Below are 18,753 nucleotides of genomic sequence, written 5' to 3' on the forward strand. Positions count from 1 at the left end.
CTAACTGAACACAAACATATTACTCAACTAAACCAAAGTAAAGACAGCCTGTGATTCCATGTTTTTCTTTACTTTGATTGTAATTTCCCTTTAGGGCTACTGAGTAAATAAGTGCACATGTTGTGTGGATGACAGCAGAGAAACAGTATCTATGTAATCCAGGTTATGTAGCATGCAACACACAATAAACAACTGAATAAATGTACAATTTGAATTGGTCTGATTTGACAACACTTCACGTCCCTCTTTCATCAAAGAATACAGGAAATCTATTTCTCACAGATCCAGTTCTTATAATAATAATATTGTCTTTGTGTCCATTGTCCTTGTTGATTGCAGCATGCAGCGCGGTGGTTCCTGGGCTGCTGTGGTGATCCAGTAGCCCAGAACCTGTAGGACAAATGAAATGTACTTCTCCTGATTATTTTCAATTTGAAGTAAACCGTTGAATTTCACTTCACAAATATTTATATTATCGGTAATTATTATTACCAATAACTTGTTTAACACATAATTCAGTTTAGTAAATCGATATTATTTGTATTGTATATAAAGTTATTATTTTTTTGTTTTTCTCCTACTTTTTAAAACATATTTATTTTAGTGACAAATGGAATTGTGATGGAAACAAAAAAACTCACATTTCTGTCAGCGGTGATCTGTCCACCCATTCCCATTGCCATCCTGTTGTTGTCCATTTTTCCATGAGACCAATCCAGGACTCTCCATACATATTCAGCTCAATGACAAATTTCTAGCAGTTTAGAAGAGACGATAATCATTTCTCCGTTTATAATTCAGTATTTCTATTGTTGTAAACGTCAGAAGGAAAAAGAAAATCTGTTGCAGCTTTTCAGTTTGTCCATGGAGCATGAATCAGAAACACTTACAGTTTGGTATGGGCTAATAATTCATGTAACATCATGACTGTAGTTTTTGTTTTTTAATCACTGTCATTTTGGACAATAACCTACAAAAAACACACTGAAGACAATGAACGGGGTCAAGACAGGAAGCGGGTCCAAAACACAAGTAACAGATCACACGCTCACCTGTTCATCTTTGTCGTTGATGATCACCAGATGTGCTCCTTTGTCCTGACAGTCAGTTCTGCTGTCATCCCAAGTTTTCTGCTCGTTGGATTTAAAGTAACAACTGCATCCAAACCTCTTCCATCCTTCAGGACACCACTTCCCTTTGTGTCAAACAAGTGTTTTAAAGATAGATTTCACGTCATTTAGTGTCAAATTGATAAGACTTGTAGTTTAGATCTTTAATGTATGTATGTAATGTCTGTAAATACTATAACAGAAATATCCACATAGCAGTTCAACAGCAACAGTTATGATTAAAAGTCAAGGCACAGTCAAGTTATATCATGTAAATATATATACTACTATATAATCTTGGTGTTCACTGTTAGTTTTTAAACTTATCTCACCTTCAATTTTGTCCTTCAGCTGCTTCACTTCATCCCGTAACTGGCTGTGATTTTTACTCAGTGTTTCATAACTGCTCTGTAACTGACTGTTGTTGACTGCCATAACTTGAGAAAAACAACAATAAATTAAACAGTAGGACAATATGTTGAGACGTATGCTTAATAGGCAGTGTGTGTATCATAGTGTTTGCTCATTTGTTCTGAAACCTCTCCTACCTGAAATCTTCCCCTGGAGCTGGCTGTAGTTGTTGCTCAGTTTGTCGTATCTGTTCTGCAGCTGGTCTTTTTCCAAAGTGACTAAAATATTGTTGAGAACAACATAAGAAACGGACCAACAGCACCAAATCATTCTTCTTTAAACTAAAGACAAAGTTATTTCTAGTGCATGATTAAATGTCACTCTCACTATTTCAAACTGGAATTCAGTTATTTGATGTACCTGCAGTGTATGTGGAGGTGTTGTAACTGCTGGATAACTGACCTGCTAGCTGAAGTGTGAACTAGAACCAAGAAGCAGATCAACAACATCAAGTGATTGTGCTTAAATATGGTGAAATGGGGTGTTCTGAATGCTCACTGAAAGAATGAATGTTTAGTTAACCTTCATCATTCCTCCTCTCAGGACTGGCTCTGAAGTGATCCCCTCCGAAGAAAAATTAGGGACATAACAGTCTTTGTTGTGTGCAAAAATGTATGTTTAAGTTCAAGCTCACATGAGGCTTCATTAGTCTGAGCTTGTGTGTTTTTAGTACGATGTTCCCTCTTTGTTGACAGTGTTTCCTTGTTGAGCCGTGGCAGAACGATGCGCTCTGGTAGTCGCATGTTGGTTTGCTGCTGAGACACAACACCAGCAATAAACCAACATGCCACTAGGACCAAGAGACCCGCTGGAGTTTTATAACTCTTCTCTCTAAGTCTTAGCTTCAGCTGAATGTTGTGGTGTTTGTGTTTCAAAGTCTGGTACTCCTGAGCGGAACTAGCAATATTGCCAACCAATCACAGTAATATTATTTTATTTAATAATGCTACAAATAGCCTGTATCTTTAGATATGCTTGTGGAGGACCAGGAAGTCCATTTTAGTATAACTGAGCAACCTTTGGTGGGAAAATGTAATCAATGCTCTTCATAGACACACAGTAGTTGTACCAAGTTTAGGTTTGGTTGAGTTTGGTTCTCACTTGTTGTGGCGTGTTGTATTTTATCTTACAATGTATGGATAAGAGGATGATTCCAGTTATCAGGAGAAGGCAGAGCAGTCCTAGACAGAGTGCTGCGGCACTGAAAGGCCTTCTCTGGACGGCTGGACGATGATCCTCAGAGTGCTGTCCTGAAGTGGCAGAGCACACAGAGAGCAGGTTCATGAAAGGAAGATGTTATCTTAGCTTTTTCCTGTCATCCATGTCTGATACGATAACATTTACTCTGTAGCTTCATTGCTTTGATCTGTGGTTGGTGACATCTGTACACAACTGTGAAATGGAGCCTTTCAAACAAATCATTATTATTTTATTATTCGTTATGTAAGCCAAATATTATTTTGATGTAAAACAAATGTGAACTTGTGTCTCTCTCTCTCTGTTGGTGGTAATACTCTCTCTCTCTCTCTGTCTCTCTCTCTCTCTCTCTCTCTCTCTCTGTCTCTCTCTCTCTCTCTCTCTCTCTGTTGTTGGTAATAGTCTCTCTCTCTCTCTCTCTCTCCCTGTTGTTGGTAATAGTCTCTCTCTCTCTCTCTGTTGTTGGGAATAGTCTCTCTCTCTCTCTCTCTCTGTTGTTGGGAATAGTCTCTCTCTCTCTCTCTCTCTCTCTCTCTCGGTTGTTGGTAATAGTCTCTCTCTCTCTCTCTCTCTCTCTCTCTCTCTCTCTCTCTCGGTTGTTGGTAATAGTCTCTCTCTCTCTCTGTTGTTGGTAATAGTCTCTCTCTCTCTCTGTTGTTGGTAATAGTCTCTCTCTCTGTCTCTCTGTTGTTGGTAATAGTCTCTCTCTCTCTCTTGTTGGTAATAGTCTCTCTCTCCCTCTCTGTTGTTGGTAATAGTCTCTCTCTCTCTCTCTCTCTCTCCCCCTGTTGTTGGTAATAGTCTCTCTCTCTCTCTGTTGTTGGTAATAGTCTCTCTCTCTCTCTCTCTCTCCCTGTTGTTGGTAATAGTCTCTCTCTCTCTCTCTCTGTTGTTGGTAATAGTCTCTCCCTGTTGTTGGTAATAGTCTCTCTCTCTCTCTCTCTCTCTCCCTGTTGTTGGAAATAGTCTCTCTCTCTCTCTCTCTCTCTCTGTTGTTGGTAATAGTGTCTCTCTCTCTCTGTTGTTGGTAATAGTCTCTCTCTCTCTCTGTTGTTGGTAATAGTCTCTCTCTCTCTCGGCTCTGTATTGATAATAATAATTATATCAAAATGATGCCAAAAACAATGAAATAATGGATCCGAGTTGTGTTCGAAACAACTTTGACCAGAGAGATCTGGTTCCTTTTTTTGGCGGAACATAACTGATTACAAGAAACATCTGCAAAACACAAGGGTTCAGACGGCACATGTGGAAAAATAGAAACAAACATAGATGCTGATGGGCTGATCGTCCAACATGAAAGTTTAAAATTAAAGCATTATTTTTTCATAATATTGAATATAATTTATCACTTACCTCCTTCGTGTGACTGAAAATCATTGTGATCATCTCTGATAACGTCTGCACTCTCGTAGATATCCACCTCTCTTTCCTCCCACTCTGCTTTGTCTTCTTGCACCTTTCTGTTGTATCTCATCGTCGTTAAGAAATCTGGTTTGGCATAAATATCTGAGGACATCGTGAGAGAGACAATTGAACAGTAGCTGCACTTAACTTACTCTTACTGCACTGTGTTGATTGGTTACTATGCTGCTGTACAATTTTAATGTGTACTACTATAATATGCAGTACTAACTATGGTACAAATAACTTCTGCTGTCAGTGTTTTTTGCCCCTGCTTCTGTCTGGTTTCAGTAGAAAACATACAGGAAGTAGCAGCATGCAAAGAAACACACATACACCCTTTTTATTCTTTTGACTCTTTGGGATAAAAAACTCTCGTTTGGTAGTTTTCTTAACATCAGCTAGGAGACTCCATCTTCCAGTGTTTGGATTTATGAAACAAACTTAGACAAACTATAAATACATGGCTGTAAAATAAAAAGGAGAGAGTTTGGAGATACAAGGTTTGTGATCTACCCACTGTTATTCACACATTCATGGTTGACTGGCACACACACACACACACACACACACAGCAAATTAACACTTTGGCCAAAAGAGGAAATGTCACTTTGCTCTGTTATTTCCCATTGTCTCATAGAGAAACTGAAACTGTTTTCCAACGAAGTTGTAGTGTTTAGTTCTTATCCGTCACTTAAAAAAAGATGAATTAAAATACATATCCTGCTTTGGAAAAACGTATTAGACCAATCCACGATTTAACAACATACAGTACGCTCACTACTGCAGGGCAGATTGTCCTGAAAATGACACCCTGATGTTTTCATTACTGCCACCATCAGGCCAAATCAAAAGAAACACAAAAATGTAAAAGCAGCTTTATGCGCCACAGTGCATGAACCTAAGAATACCAGAAAAGCCAGTATGTGTGTTTCTGAACATTTTGTACTTATGAGAACATTAAGTGCATTACTCAAGTTTGCCTTTATTATGTAGTTTTTAAGGGAGGGCAGCAAGAAGTGTGGTAAATCATCAAGCACATTACATCACAGTGACGTGGAACACATGTTGGCCTGCATGTCACCAGGAAACTGAGAAAGATCTGTTTCTCACAGATCCATCGGTTGGATCCATTATTGGTGTGTGTCCATTTTCCTTGCAGATGAAGTGTGCTGTGGACCCGGCCCCACCCACAGGGTTTACATTAGGCATAATTGGTATAAGATCATGTAGGCAGTTCTCGTGCTCGCCCATAAAATGAATTCTGGACTGACACTCCTCTTGAGCTCCACATTTAGTGTCTTTATGTCTTTCAACTGGGATATACACCATAGAAGAAGAGTTTCAGAAAGTGAAATGACATTTTTTATTTATTCCAAAGTCAAGAAGAGTCTGCCGTCAGTGAGGAGGGCAGCACAGAGGAGGGTTAATATGAACATGCTGCTGCCCTCGTGTGGTAGAGCAGCAGACTGCAAGTTCATTCAGGATCCGAGATCAGTGGCTTCAACCTCTTCAACCAAAACCCAAGTTCAGAATGTGGTGGGACAAAACATTTCAGATTCAGTACTTCATATTTAGATTGTGTACAGGGATTCAGAAAAACAAATTAATATTAATCTTCAGCCCAGCAGCGACACAACACACACATCATGTTGCACTGATGTCTTGTTAAAATCAGAGTCGAATTGTTCAGTGAACACTGAAAGACACGCACACAGACATGTAGGCACATACATGTGAGTCGCTTGACTCGTCTTATCATTGATGGTATTCTCCAGTGTGTGGAAACTCACCTGTTTGCACTGAGTGTGGATGTGATGTGTTTGGAAGGAGGACCGTTAGTGGTGCACGTCCCAACATGGGTTGACTCTGCTGTTGCTGTCTGCTGAAATACTTTTTACACTCTGCTTTTCAGTAACGTGTAATTCCGCGTTCAGACTAGACGATATCAGCCCGGCAACAGCCCGACCCGACAGACGTTGGGGGCGCTGGAAACGAAGATGGCCGTCAGTTTTATCCCGTGTATCATAGGGGATGACAACCAACGGCACATCTGGGACGCCACACGACACCCGACAAAAAGATGAGCGTGTCAGAATTGTTTTAGCGCTCTGTAAACATGGCGGAGGTCATCTTTCTGAGACACCCAGTATCTTACACACACCTTTACATTCTTGTTCCCAGATGTTGGTCCCTAACAACCTCTTCCCAATGACTTCATGAAGGTCATGAAAGACTGCAAGCTATGGTTGGTCCTCCGTCTGTCATGTCTCTCGGTCGAGTCACGGCAAGAATTTATGACTCTATAATCGCGTAATCTGACACAGTGATCATCTTAACAGACAAAAACATTGTGTCGTCTGAACCCGGCGTAACCGGGTTCGTCTTGGATGTCACGGTACAAGAAGAGTGTTAAACTGTTGAGGTTAGCCAATCAACAGGAAGTCTTCAGGACAGTGTTCCACATGACCAGTGGAAGCCAGTGGATATACAGGACTACACATTAGTCAACATGACGGTCTGTCTTTAACACTCTTTCTGCATCTCTCTCTCTCTCTCTCTCCAGGGGCCGACCGGTCCAGTAGGTGATACAGGAGTACCAGGACCTCAGGGACCCCAAGGACCACAGGGACCCAGTGGACGCTCCATCATAGGACCCCCAGTAAGACGACACATAAAATGATTCCCCAGATCTCAGTTCTCTTTAAGTTTCTCCATTTTTATTTTGAAAATTAACTTTATTATTTACTATATTCCCTGTTATATCAACAACATACTGTACATACAAACAGGAAAATAAAGTATACGTTTTTATCTGCAGGGGGCTCCAGGTGAGAGAGGACAGAAAGGTGAGGCTGGACAACAAGGAACACAGGTAATGGACATGTGAATTTAACGTACAAAGACATGTTTGGTTAAAGTAATATAACGTTTAATTTGGGATTATTGTAAGGTCTACATGATGGACATGCGCGTCATACATGTGAATATTGTACATTTTGTGTGGTACTTAGTAATCATTAATTGTCATCAAATCAGGCTCATGTTAATAAGACACCAAACATCTACAGTAGCTCGTAGCTGCTCACCTCATCAAAACGTGGTTTGGGTCAATGGCGAGCTGTGTTTTAGTCAGAGATACAAATGAATGAACATTGTGAGTGACAGAACATTGGGCGGTGTGCTGTTCCAGAAAGGTCTGTTGCTTTGAAAGAGCCTCCCACAAGTAATTACTGCTCGACTGTAAATGACTGGGACTAATATGACCTTTTGGAAGCAAATAGTTGTCAGATTTTGAATAATGCCATTTGCTAAAGGTTGATCAGAATCAGAATCAGAATCAGAATCAGAAACTGTTTATTGCCAAGTAACATACATTACAAGGAATTTGCTGTAACATACATTACAATTACATTGATTTCTGTGGTTCAAATCTATTTCTCTTCCCCGAGTGTGTGACACTTCAGCGAGATCCAATCTGACAGTTTGTGCAGCAACACAGTTTGTAGGAAGAGTTCATTTTTGCGTCTACTGGCAGCAGTGCAACAAAGGTCCCCAGCTGGACTCCAACCAGGGACATTGTAGTTCTAAGATACACGTCCGAACCACTCCAAGTCAAGGAGCATTAAGAAAACCACGTTTTGTACCCCTGAAAAAGGGGGTGTGCTGCTCAAACAGTCACATGTGTCCAGTTTTTTAAATGCTGATGTCATTTTTTGTGAAGCTGTAGACCTGCAGTGACCTCTGCTCTCCTCTCGGTGTTTCAGGGAATTCCTGGCAGAGCTGGATCTCCGGGCAGAGAAGGACCTGCAGGATCCAGAGTGAGTCCCCTCATATTATATATAATACTGTCAACACCAACACTGACACCTCTGCAGAGGTAGTGAATCATTTCATTTCATACTGCAGCTGACTGATGATTGATGCTACAATTAGTACAGATACTTCTACTGCTACAACCCTTGTTGATACTACAGTACTAATGCTGATACTGGTCATAGTACAATAACTCTTACTGCTGTAACTGGTAACAGTTTGGTTACTAATACTACTTCTACCTCTACTTTTACCACTACCATTACTATTACTACTACAGCTTCTACCAGTGCATCTGATACATCAACAGTGCTTCTATTGCATCTATTGGAAATACTACCATTACTACTAATACTACTTTTGCTACTATTACTTCTATTACTATGACTACTACTCCAACACCAATGACTACTATTAAATCCACTCCATCACTTCACAAGTGCAGTGTAACTGTGCAAGTCTCAGTGGTTGTAATGGTAGCAGTAGAAAACCCTGCTTTTCCTGCTGCTAATACTTCTTCTACTAGTAATTATAGTTTTCAGTCAGCTCTTTTCAAAATGGATTTACTAAATATTTTTACCAGTGAAACCAAATCAAAGCCAACAAGGTGAGCAATGAAAACATCAGATGAGATGAATAACTGGGACATCACCTGAACACTTTATACACACAAACACCAACATTTTAGTCACTTGTGGACTTCTCCACAGGGACTGCCAGGCAAAGACGGCCCGCCGGGCAGACAGGGTCCATCTGGAACCATCGTGAGTGACGTTGTTTATCTGTTGTGTTTGTTAGTTTGTGTACACACAAATGTGTATTTGTGGCAGCTGAACCGGACAGAGTTGCAGGTTACTGTCCTGCCTCTGGTTCTTTTTTTGGGAAGATTTGATTTTGAATCCAGTGATAATGTCAACTGAAGGTGCTTTAAGTTGATTACAGTGAAGACAAAAGAGAAGCTGCAGACTGGACACTGTCTTCATCAAGATCCTGTAAATCACATCAAAGTCTTGTCAAAGTCAAACTGCAGCTCTCCAACCCGGTTGTAACAGGCCAGTGGAGAATCAAGCAAAAACACATCAGTTCAGTTGATTATGAAAATACAGTGACAGGATAATCTGCTCTCAGTTTACATCCACTGCTGTGTGAAATGTGAACTGCAGAATATGTAGTGAATGTTTGTGAGGTCAGAGAAAAACCACAGTGGATGAATTTTTGCATCAAATTAAATGATTCTTGTTTTGGACCGATTGGAAGGCTGCTGTGGAAAAAGACGATACCTGTCAAAAATATAAAAAACACTATATTTATACATATTTTATACATAATACCTGCATGTTTATGTTTAGCTTTTTGCATATACTTCTTCTTGGCGCTGTGTGTAAGTATGTCTTCCTCCTCATATCTGTTCATGTCTCTACAGGGGACTCCAGGAGCACCAGGGGCCCCAGGTAACACAGGCCCTCCAGGAAAACAGGGAGAACTGGGACCACCGGTGAGTCGAGACGATACAATAGAGTTGCTTCTTCTCATTAACCTCTCTCCTACCCAGTCTGGGTTTACTCCTGTAACACTGATAAAAGCTGCTGCACAAATGTGGACAAGAGGCAGGAAGTCGTGTCAGTCAGGCTCAGCAGAGTCTGTCAGACCAGCAGAGTGTCTGTCGGCAGGATTAACAGCTTCCTGTTCGGTCTGAAGGTCCACGGGCCTGTCTGGCACACACAGAGCAGTGTATTCATGTTGACACCTGAGCAGACCATTTTAGGGGGGAAAACTCCTGTCAGAGCCACAACCTGTCTTCCTAAAAACTTTCCTTTGACAAAACTAATACTTCACTGCTAAACAAAGATGGAGTACAAATCCTTGCTTTCTTTTCTCTGTCAGAAGCAGTTAGTCCCATAATCCCTCTGTGAACGCTTTTTACAGGATCGGTTAGAACTAATCTCAGTTTCCAGCTTTGTACGTCAACTAGGGTTTGGAGAAATAAAAGATTCAGAATCAGTGAACTAAACTAGTTAATTAGAATTCTGGGGGCTCCTCAAGCTCCTGCTGCTGGCTAACTCTCTCTGAAATGTCTCGCTGTCGTAAGATAGCGCTGTACAAAAGGAGTTCTGGCTGGAATGTGTTGTGTAGAGGAGGCTGTAGAGAACTGGGTCAAGTATTCAGGAGTCACCATAACCAAAGCAGGTTGGGAACAGCACTCCCCCTGGTGCTCCCTTCTAGCTTAGTATCTGTGTATACCAGCGGTGGAAGAAGTATTCAGGTCCTTTACTGCAGTAAACGTACTAATACCACACTGTGTCCATCAGTCCGTTATCCCTGACGGGAACAGGTGGGGATGGGGGAGGTTAAGAGTTCAGGAGACGGATGGAGATGTGGCCCTTCTGGTTCTTAGGGGCAGGGATCTATATCGGCGTCCAGGGGTCATGAGGTTGTAGAAGGTGTTGAGGGTGTGTGGGGTGTCTTCAGCTATTTGTGAGGCAGTTTCCTATAGATGATGGATGGATGAGGATCTGTAGGACGCCTGCAGGACTGATGGCTGGACCTGGAGCTTCCTCATCTTCCTGAGGAAGAGCAGGCGATGTTGGCTCTTGGAGATCGATGGTAAACTTCTCAACGCACTCTATTGTCTGGACCTGTACCTCCAGAGTAGGGGGCAGTGTGCTGGTCCCTCCTGAAATCCACCAGCATTCCTTTAGTTTTTCTGGGATTTAGGTCCAGGTAGTGGTTCTTCCGCCACCCTGCACTCCACCCTACTGTGGATTTCCTCTCTGATGAGGCTGTTGGAGTTAGTGGTGTCGGTGATGCCTGTGTGGTCAGAGTACTTGATGTTCAGCGTCTCAGGATCTGATCTCCTGCAGTCGTCTGTGTACAGGGTGAACAGGACTGGTGAGATGACCTCGCGGTGGTGCCCCGGTGGATGTGGTTGTGGTCTTTGTCTGTGAGGAAGGAGAGGATGAGGAGTGTGAGGTGGGGGTTGACGTTCCTCTGAAGGAGTTTATGTCCCTGCACAAAACCATCCTGAGAAATCACATTTCGACTGCACCGCCAAAGACGAAATGAGATTCTGTGGGAGGCGACACAAACTGCTGACAAATTACTTTGCATCGCTGTGAAAAAATGTTGTCAAGCATGTAATTACAGATACGTGGGTGGACTGCAAAGAGCCCTCCTTGACTAATTACCACACTACTGTCAATTGCAGGTTCTAATGTGAAATTACCGGAGGAAAATATAGTTCAGTTTTTGGTAATGGCACTGTCTGCATGAAGATTGTTTTTTTAATGGCTCAAATGCAGCGTTGAAGAACAGTTTGTCGAGATTAAAGCGGACATTTCTGAGGCTTTTACCGTCTGTTGTGTGTTTTACAAGCTTGGCCTTTGTCCGATGAAGGCAACACATTTCTCATTCATGCAGTGTTGGACAAAAGTCACCAGTCTTCAGTCAGCGCTCTGTTTACTGCATGTTTGTAGCTTTTACAGTAATCAGTAAGCAATAATCAAGGCTGCAACATTCAAAGCCACATATCCACGAGGTCCTGAATTAATCAAAGTGGGTCAAGAAAAGGCAGGAAGAAAGATGTGTCCGAGGATTTGTGTTGTGTTGAGGTGAAGAGAGAACGTCTTCTTGCAGTGACAGATGATCAAGTTGATGGAGAGTCCTTTGCTGCATGTGTTCATTCTTTTTTCAACCTGAGGACTGTACCATGGTCCAGGTTAAATCCTGCACACGTCTCTGTTGGTTTTTCCTCTTTTCATTGATTCTTTTCTGTTGCAGGGTTCTCCTGGAGGCAAGGGGGAGAAAGGTGAACGGGTACGTTGCTCTGTCCATTAAGTAGCTCTGCTCTTTTACTCACCAGCACATCGTGATGTCTTTTTATCAGAACATGACGAAGCTAAAACAATTAAACAGTGTTTGGTTTTTCACTACTCACAGGAAGGTGAGTGCTCATTTTTAAAACGTCCCATTTTAAAGGTTTGTTCGGACAAAATGCAAATAAAGTCAATGGAAATACAAACATGGAGGCAAACAGGCCTGAAGATTCACTCAAGGTGCCTCAAACTGGGAAGACGTGTTCGCTGGAGTTGAAAATTTCACAGTAAAGTTAACTGTTAAGTTAAGTTCTTTGCCTGCTCTGAATAGAGTTAGGTAGTTAAATTTGGAGAACACAGTGAGTGAAAATAGTACAAAGGATTTTATGCGCAGGACCAAAGGATCCTCAAGCAGTACTGTAATAAAAGGTACTGTAATCAGTGCTGTGATGACAATAACTAAATCTTACATCAGGTGTAGTGTTTGTGCTTCACGTTGCCAGAAGCTAAATGTGAGTATTTCCAAAGTTTTTGTTTGTTTGTGAATCCTGGAAAGCTTTCAACTTCATCACAGGCTCCCGTTTATCTGAGCTCAATAACTTCAACCACAGCAGATATCAAAAGAGAAAAAAATGCATTCTTGAGATTAAGTGTGATTAAGCAGTGAAATTAAGTGTTAAAGGCTTTCCCTGCCGTGGTTGAATTTAGATTACTCGAGAGTTTCAGTAAATGCTCAATTAACAGCAGCAGCTGGAGGCGATGGTTAGATGTTTTATTCTTTTCTTTGAGGGAAAAACTCAGAGCAACAGTTAGTTTTGGTCATAACAGCTCAACTGGTGTCACATGTGGGGAACAGATGTGTGTGTTTGAGTGTGTTTAATGTGGTACACCAGAGCAGAAAAACAGGTGGGTTTGTGTACACATGACATTTATTATTTCATGTAAATCTGCAGATGTAAAGCTGCGTATAAGTTCACACAGACAACATGACAGAATAAGATGTCTGTGGTCACAACATCAGCAGTATGTAAACATGTTAGACGTTGATGCAGCAGCTCTGGCAACAGCTCACGAACCAAACACAATACAAAAAAAGAATGATTTAAGAAACATTCGTACTCCCTGTTTGAGAACAAGCTCGGCCTCTGTTGGCAAACGCAAACACATTGCGTCTTTAATCGATGGTATAGAACTGTTCCTTTGTAAATGTATATTTGTAACGTAATTAACATACTTTTGTTTGTATTACAGTACTTATGCTTGTGTGTCTCCAGGGTGACCTCCAGTCGACAGCATCAGTTCAGGCCATCGCCCGGCAGGTCTGCGAGCAGCTGATTCAGAGTGAGTAAAAACACACGCTGCGTGTTTCTCAGCTTCAGTCTCTGCCTCAAAGGAGGTCTAAGACTTGAGGTCTAAGGGTTTTAGGATCAGGTTCTGGTTTAGTGTTGGTGGCTAAGAATGTTTAGTCAGTGAGGAACTTCACATGTGTAGAAGTGTTAATGTGAGTATAAACTTTCCCTGTTTTCAGGCCACATGGCTCGCTACAACTCCATCCTGAACCACGCACCCAGTCCCCCAGTGTCCATCCGCACTGTGCCAGGACCCCCAGGAGAGCCCGGCAGACAGGGATCTCCAGGGGCCCAGGGAGAACAGGGACCCCCAGGAAGACCTGGCTTCCCAGGACAGAACGCACAGAACGGGCAACCAGGAGAAAGAGGTGAAGGAGACCGTCAGAGTTTAAACAGGAGACTCAGAACTGACTCAGAACCAGCTATAATTTCAACATTACAACATGTTACTGTAATGTGTTACCTGTGTGTGTGTGTGTGTGTCCAGGTCAACCAGGAGAAAAGGGTGAGAAAGGATCTCAAGGTATTGGAGTCCAAGGCCCCAGAGGACCTCCAGGACCCCCCGGTAAATGAAACCAAGCCGTACCGTGCCATTCCAGGTTCTCAATCTGGTCTTCCAGATCATTTTTAACGAATTCCTCCTCCCCTCCCAGGTGCCCAAGGGCAGGGCAGACCTGGCAGCCAGGGTCCCTCAGGGCGACCTGGAAATCCTGGAACCCCTGGTCGACCCGGGGTCCCTGGACCCGTCGGCTCTGCTGGGCCTCCGGGCTACTGCGACCAGAACTCCTGTGTGGGCTACAATGTTGGAGGTACGTAGGGGCCCTTAAATACATAAATAATAAAAGTACGGCAGTCTTCAGACCAGTTTGATCAAAAATGAGTGAATATAAACAGTAACGTGTCAGTGAAGACACCTGACATGTCTTCTCCTCACAGTCTAACTGGATTAATCTGTTAGTCATCCGTCCTACAACTCTACACCACCCTTCTCTGTGTACGTACAGCCACAGACGTTTAGAGGTTGTAGTAATAAAAACAAACAGACATTTCACTTTTTTCGGTATAAAAGATCATAAATGACCCGTTTGGTCTCCTTTTGCCTTCCTTGTTTTATTTATTACGACACATGCCGAGCGTTCACTGTAGAAATATCGTACTTAAAACCCATCAGCTTGTTTAAATGTGTGGTCACTGGGAACGGTTCGACTGAGCGTGGAAGCTTTTCAATGCTGCGTGATGCTGAGAGTTAAACAGCTGCATGTCGTTGAAGTCATCCATCTCACGCCTTGAAATACCGTCACTGTTAGGAGGCAGAATTCTGCTGAACGTGTTCAGGATGCGTCTCTGAAACGAAAAGTCAGCTTACTACATTGTGATTTTGCACGATTTCAAATACCATTTGAAACGTTGAGCTTGTTTTTGGTGGAACGGGATTGTAAACATCCAAACAACAAGATGTGATGAAATAAACCATCAGCTCAGCACAGACAGCCACTTCCTTACAGGCTCACTTCACCCAAATCATGACAGATCAACATGTAAACTTTTATCAGAGCAAAAGCAAACCGGAAAGCGTTTTATTTTCATTTCACTGGGTCTCAAAAACCCAGCAAACTAAACCGAAACGCTCCACCTGCCGCGAAACCAGTAGATGTACCAGGCAGTAAGTGAGACAACGTGTGTGTTGTGAACTGGGTGAAGCGACTCTTGTGGCTTCGTCCTCCTGCAGTCGCTGGTAGGTCAAAAGTATCTGCATGGAAACCAAACCACTGACTGAATTCTGCATCTTAACATGACACACGTTTCTGTACTGTGAGTGTGGGTTTGACAAGTCACTGGAAAGATGCTGCGTGGAGGGTTTTCTCACACATATATCACTAATTAAATACTCCAGCACTCAGCAAACAAACGACTTTGCGTGAAAGTTGCAGGTGATGAATCGGTGCTGCCGGCAGCTTTTGGATCCGTTATGTGTTAATTTGATCTCCAGCGTGTTTTCTTGGCGCTTCACAAGGAAAAAGACACACGGGAAATTATATTTCAACAGCTTCACAGTTAAGGCAGCAGAACCCATCACACGACAAACACTGGAAATATACTGCTCTAATTCATTCTGACGTATGTCTGAAGAAAACCCGCCACGAGTCATCTTTACCCGCCGAGTGCATGCTCGTGTTAATCCTTGATGTGTGTCGAGGTTAAAGGTCACACAGCAGCCTAAAAGGTGCTGAACAGCTCGCAGCCTGCAGGGTCGTCATGTGAGTAGCGTCTGCATGTTGTAACCATCCCTCTGTCTTTGTGTCTCTCCGTCTGTCTGTCTGCCTGCTTTTACAACTTTTCCTCTTCACAGCCATCAGCTCCTACTGACCTCTGAGCCCACAAACCAACTCTGACGACGACAGCAGGGATTAGTAGCTTTAACCGCTGCCAACTCTGGCTCTCTCTGCCTCCATATAGTGTAATATACAGTATCATCACTTAAAAACAGGAATCCCAGAAATGAACCTTCAATAGAATGACACCTGAATGAAATTAAAAATATGTTAAAAGATGAAACCAGGCAGTCTCATCACAACCAGGTGAAACGGTACAAAGTGCTGTCCTTCACTCCGTGCTCAGTGATTTAAGAAAGAATTAATTCACACATGAGGTTTCAGCAAACCTCCACCATTAAGGATGAAGCTGGTGTTATTCTGAAAAATCCCATGAAAAGACCAAATCCACCTCCAGCAGCGTGTCAGTCCGTCTCTCGATCCTGTCTGACTTCTGTGGCTCTCAGCTCGCAGCCCATTGGTTCCTCCTGAAGACGTACGTCTCTAAAAACACCTCAGGAATATATAGTTCTGTAATCTGTTGGGGACTATTTTCAGGGGCGGATGACTCCACATGTGGTGCGCTGTGAGTATTTGGGGCAGCAGGACGGTGTGTGATGAAGGAACATGGCAACAACACTTGTTAGGAGACACATTCACTGCTGCTTTTGGTCTTTTCAGGGGATTTGAGAAATATGAAGGTTATGGTCAGACGTAACCTTTACCTGGTTGAACAGCACTGAGCCTCTCACTGACTCGATCCTCCTCTCCCGACTTCCTCTTCTAGATTTCGATCATCCGGTGCCTCTTTTTTAAACCACTGGCTTCACTGACTTCATACAAACTCCTGTAACACAGAAGAACTCCTAAAAGCTCATCTGCACGACTGCTTTTTAACCTTAAGTATCTGGACACCTTTAATTTGAAAACCTAAAACTACTTAAATTGTGACAATTTGAATGTGAATTAATAGATAACAAATCTAATAACTGAGACATTTGCACAAAATCTATTTCTATTGAACTCTTTCAGTCCGTAACCTTGGTAACCCTCATTCAGTAACCCTTGGTAACCCATGGCAACCCTCGGTAACCTTTGGTAACCCTTGTTCCTCTGTGTCTCTTGCTCCTTCCTTCTTCCCCCGCCCCCTCTTCCTGCCTCGCTAACCCAATCAAAACCCAACACCTTGCTTCCTGTGGTGGCGGTGGGGTCGGCCATCTTTGTTTTGGGCTCTCACTGACTGTCTGCGTGTCTGGCGGGCGTGCTGGCTTGGCTCGCTGCCTGGTTGGTTGGCAACGCAGAAGGTGAGGATGTCACTGACGGCGGCGCTATCCCCGCAGTCCAACTGCCGTCCAACGTCTTCCAGAACTACGGCGAGGTGGAGGAGGACGACCCTTACCGCTACTACCAGCCCAACTACCCGGCCCCGCGGCCCGTGGAGCCCGACGACCCCGCCCTCGGCCAGGACTACATGGAACTGAGGTCCCCCGGCATCCACCGCAGCGCCCGGAGCCTGGAGGGAGAGGAGGAGCGAGTCGGGCCGAAGAGGAGACTAAAGAGAGGAGCGAAGACGCTGCCTGGACTAATTAAATGAGAGCATTGCAGTGATTGGAGGACGGAGGGCCGCTCGCTGTTTCTGATTGGGCGGTTTGGAGCCGTTATGGACTAATCAACAAGTGCCTGATGTAGAGGATTTCTTATGGACATTGTAGAGGGGACGGGGTGGGGGTGTCAGGTTGGGACTATTTTAACTCGTCTATGCTATTGAATTAACTTTGAGAAAACAGGTTTAAGTTGTTTGATTCTTTGGATTTGTTGTTTTTGTCTCAGTAGAGACGATTTAAAGTTTTAAAGTGGACCGAGCTCGACAGGTTTCTATTTCACAGTTTGCTTTTGGCCCCAAGACGTCTGTCTGTTAACACTTGAACTGTCTCTGTGATCAGATTCAAGTTCGTCAAACGCTTCGTCACCACATCGATTGGAGGAAAGTAGTCGGTCCTGTTTTCAGCTCTCAGTGTTGCTGTTTGCTTTTTACCTGTTTGGTGAACAGTGTCTCCTGATTGTCTCGCTCGTACACGCGACCTTTCAGCCGTATGACCGCGGAGGCCTCAGCTAACATCATGAGACATCAACAGGTTCAGCGTTTTGAGGAACAGACACTCACAGCTGAGAACAGCGTGATGAGATGTGACACGGTGATGAAAAACGTTTTCACGACATTCAAGTGATGAGACTTTATCTGTGCAAAGGCTTCTATTCATTTGCAAAACTTGTCAGGCCCCAACACCTGTTGCTCACGGTGTAGCTACGTGCTAGCTGTATTTGTCAGGGACTATTAAGAAGTCATGATAACGAGATGCTCTGTACCAGATGTAGCTGCTAGCTGCACATCTGCACTCCCAAATTCTGCAAACACAAAGAAGACGAATCCGATATCATCTTCTGATTGGCCAGTAGGTCACACACACACACACACACACACACACACGCGCTAACAGGTAATGTTAGCTTGTTAGCCCAGCTGTGGCGTCACTCAGATGATGGAGGGACAGGAAGCGAAGCGCCTACAGAGTCCAAACCTGCACCATAATCCTGATCCTTTGACGTGTTCCTGTTGTTTGCTGTAACCACGTCGCTTCCAGCTTCATAACTAAAGAAACAAAAACAGTTATTTATGTAAAGTTTTGCATGTTTCTGTTTTCCATTTATCATAAAGTTTGTTTTTCTGTTTGAGTCTCGTGCTCATTGTAACAGCGTGGAGCTCAAACTGATGTTGTAAAAACAATAACAGCTAATAAAACAGAGTTATTATATTTCTTAGTAAATGTATTTTGGTTTAGTCGTCAGGTTTCTGGATCTTGTAATTGGCAGAAGCTGGCGGCCATGTTGTCGAGGGATGAATTTAATTTTAAGACCGACAGCTGTGTTGTTTCTTATTTGTTCGATCTGCCTCCATTTGTAACGTTAATCATGAAGCTAATTTAAGTTCGACAAAACTCTCTGGGTCTCCAGAGCCGAGAGACTCCTCAGTCCGTTTGAAGTCGAAATGCCTTCGATTTCTTAAATTCGTGTCATTGCTGGAGATGGATTGTACAAAGGGAAGTCCACTTATTTGGGAAAAGGTGTGTTTATAAAGCACACTTTAAACTTCTCCAGATATCTTGTAAACCTGACGAGGTTCAGTGTGTCGAGGCCTTCAGGTCTGCGAGGAGAACAGCGTTTCCCTCCACACCTCCGAGCAGGACATGTAACGAAAATACAATCAAGGAAGTAATTTATTTTTTACTTGGTATTGATTTTCTCAGAACAATAAAACTGAAGTACAACCGTCGTCCTCATTGTT

The 18,753-nt window shown here is 43.0% G+C and overlaps 2 protein-coding genes across 2 annotated transcripts in view; one reads left to right on the forward strand and one right to left on the reverse strand.

Annotated features, from left to right (window-relative positions):
• Positions 1-17,028, forward strand: part of LOC139298547 (collagen alpha-1(XIV) chain-like) — a 117,927-nt gene extending 100,899 nt beyond the window's left edge. Inside the window, exons 37-47 of the mRNA XM_070921193.1 lie at positions 6,688-6,783; positions 6,943-6,996; positions 7,889-7,942; positions 8,648-8,701; positions 9,361-9,432; positions 11,715-11,750; positions 13,024-13,090; positions 13,278-13,466; positions 13,586-13,663; positions 13,752-13,907; positions 16,712-17,028. Of these exons, the coding sequence (XP_070777294.1) occupies positions 6,688-6,783; positions 6,943-6,996; positions 7,889-7,942; positions 8,648-8,701; positions 9,361-9,432; positions 11,715-11,750; positions 13,024-13,090; positions 13,278-13,466; positions 13,586-13,663; positions 13,752-13,907; positions 16,712-17,004 (1,149 nt within the window). The 3' untranslated portion in view covers positions 17,005-17,028. The remainder of the gene's footprint in view (positions 1-6,687; positions 6,784-6,942; positions 6,997-7,888; positions 7,943-8,647; positions 8,702-9,360; positions 9,433-11,714; positions 11,751-13,023; positions 13,091-13,277; positions 13,467-13,585; positions 13,664-13,751; positions 13,908-16,711) is intronic.
• LOC139298548 (C-type lectin domain family 6 member A-like) lies at positions 270-4,236 on the reverse strand. The gene is made up of 6 exons (XM_070921195.1): positions 4,074-4,236; positions 2,651-2,770; positions 1,658-1,738; positions 1,053-1,195; positions 642-754; positions 270-390 (listed from the first exon to the last, which is right to left on the reverse strand). The coding sequence occupies exons 1-6, from the start codon at positions 4,234-4,236 to the stop codon at positions 270-272; spliced, it is 741 nt and encodes a 246-aa protein (XP_070777296.1).
• Positions 17,029-18,753: the final 1,725 nt, after the last annotated feature.

Source organism: Enoplosus armatus, chromosome 16 (genome assembly GCF_043641665.1).
Source record: "Enoplosus armatus isolate fEnoArm2 chromosome 16, fEnoArm2.hap1, whole genome shotgun sequence".
Classification (NCBI taxonomy): domain Eukaryota; kingdom Metazoa; phylum Chordata; class Actinopteri; order Centrarchiformes; family Enoplosidae; genus Enoplosus; species Enoplosus armatus.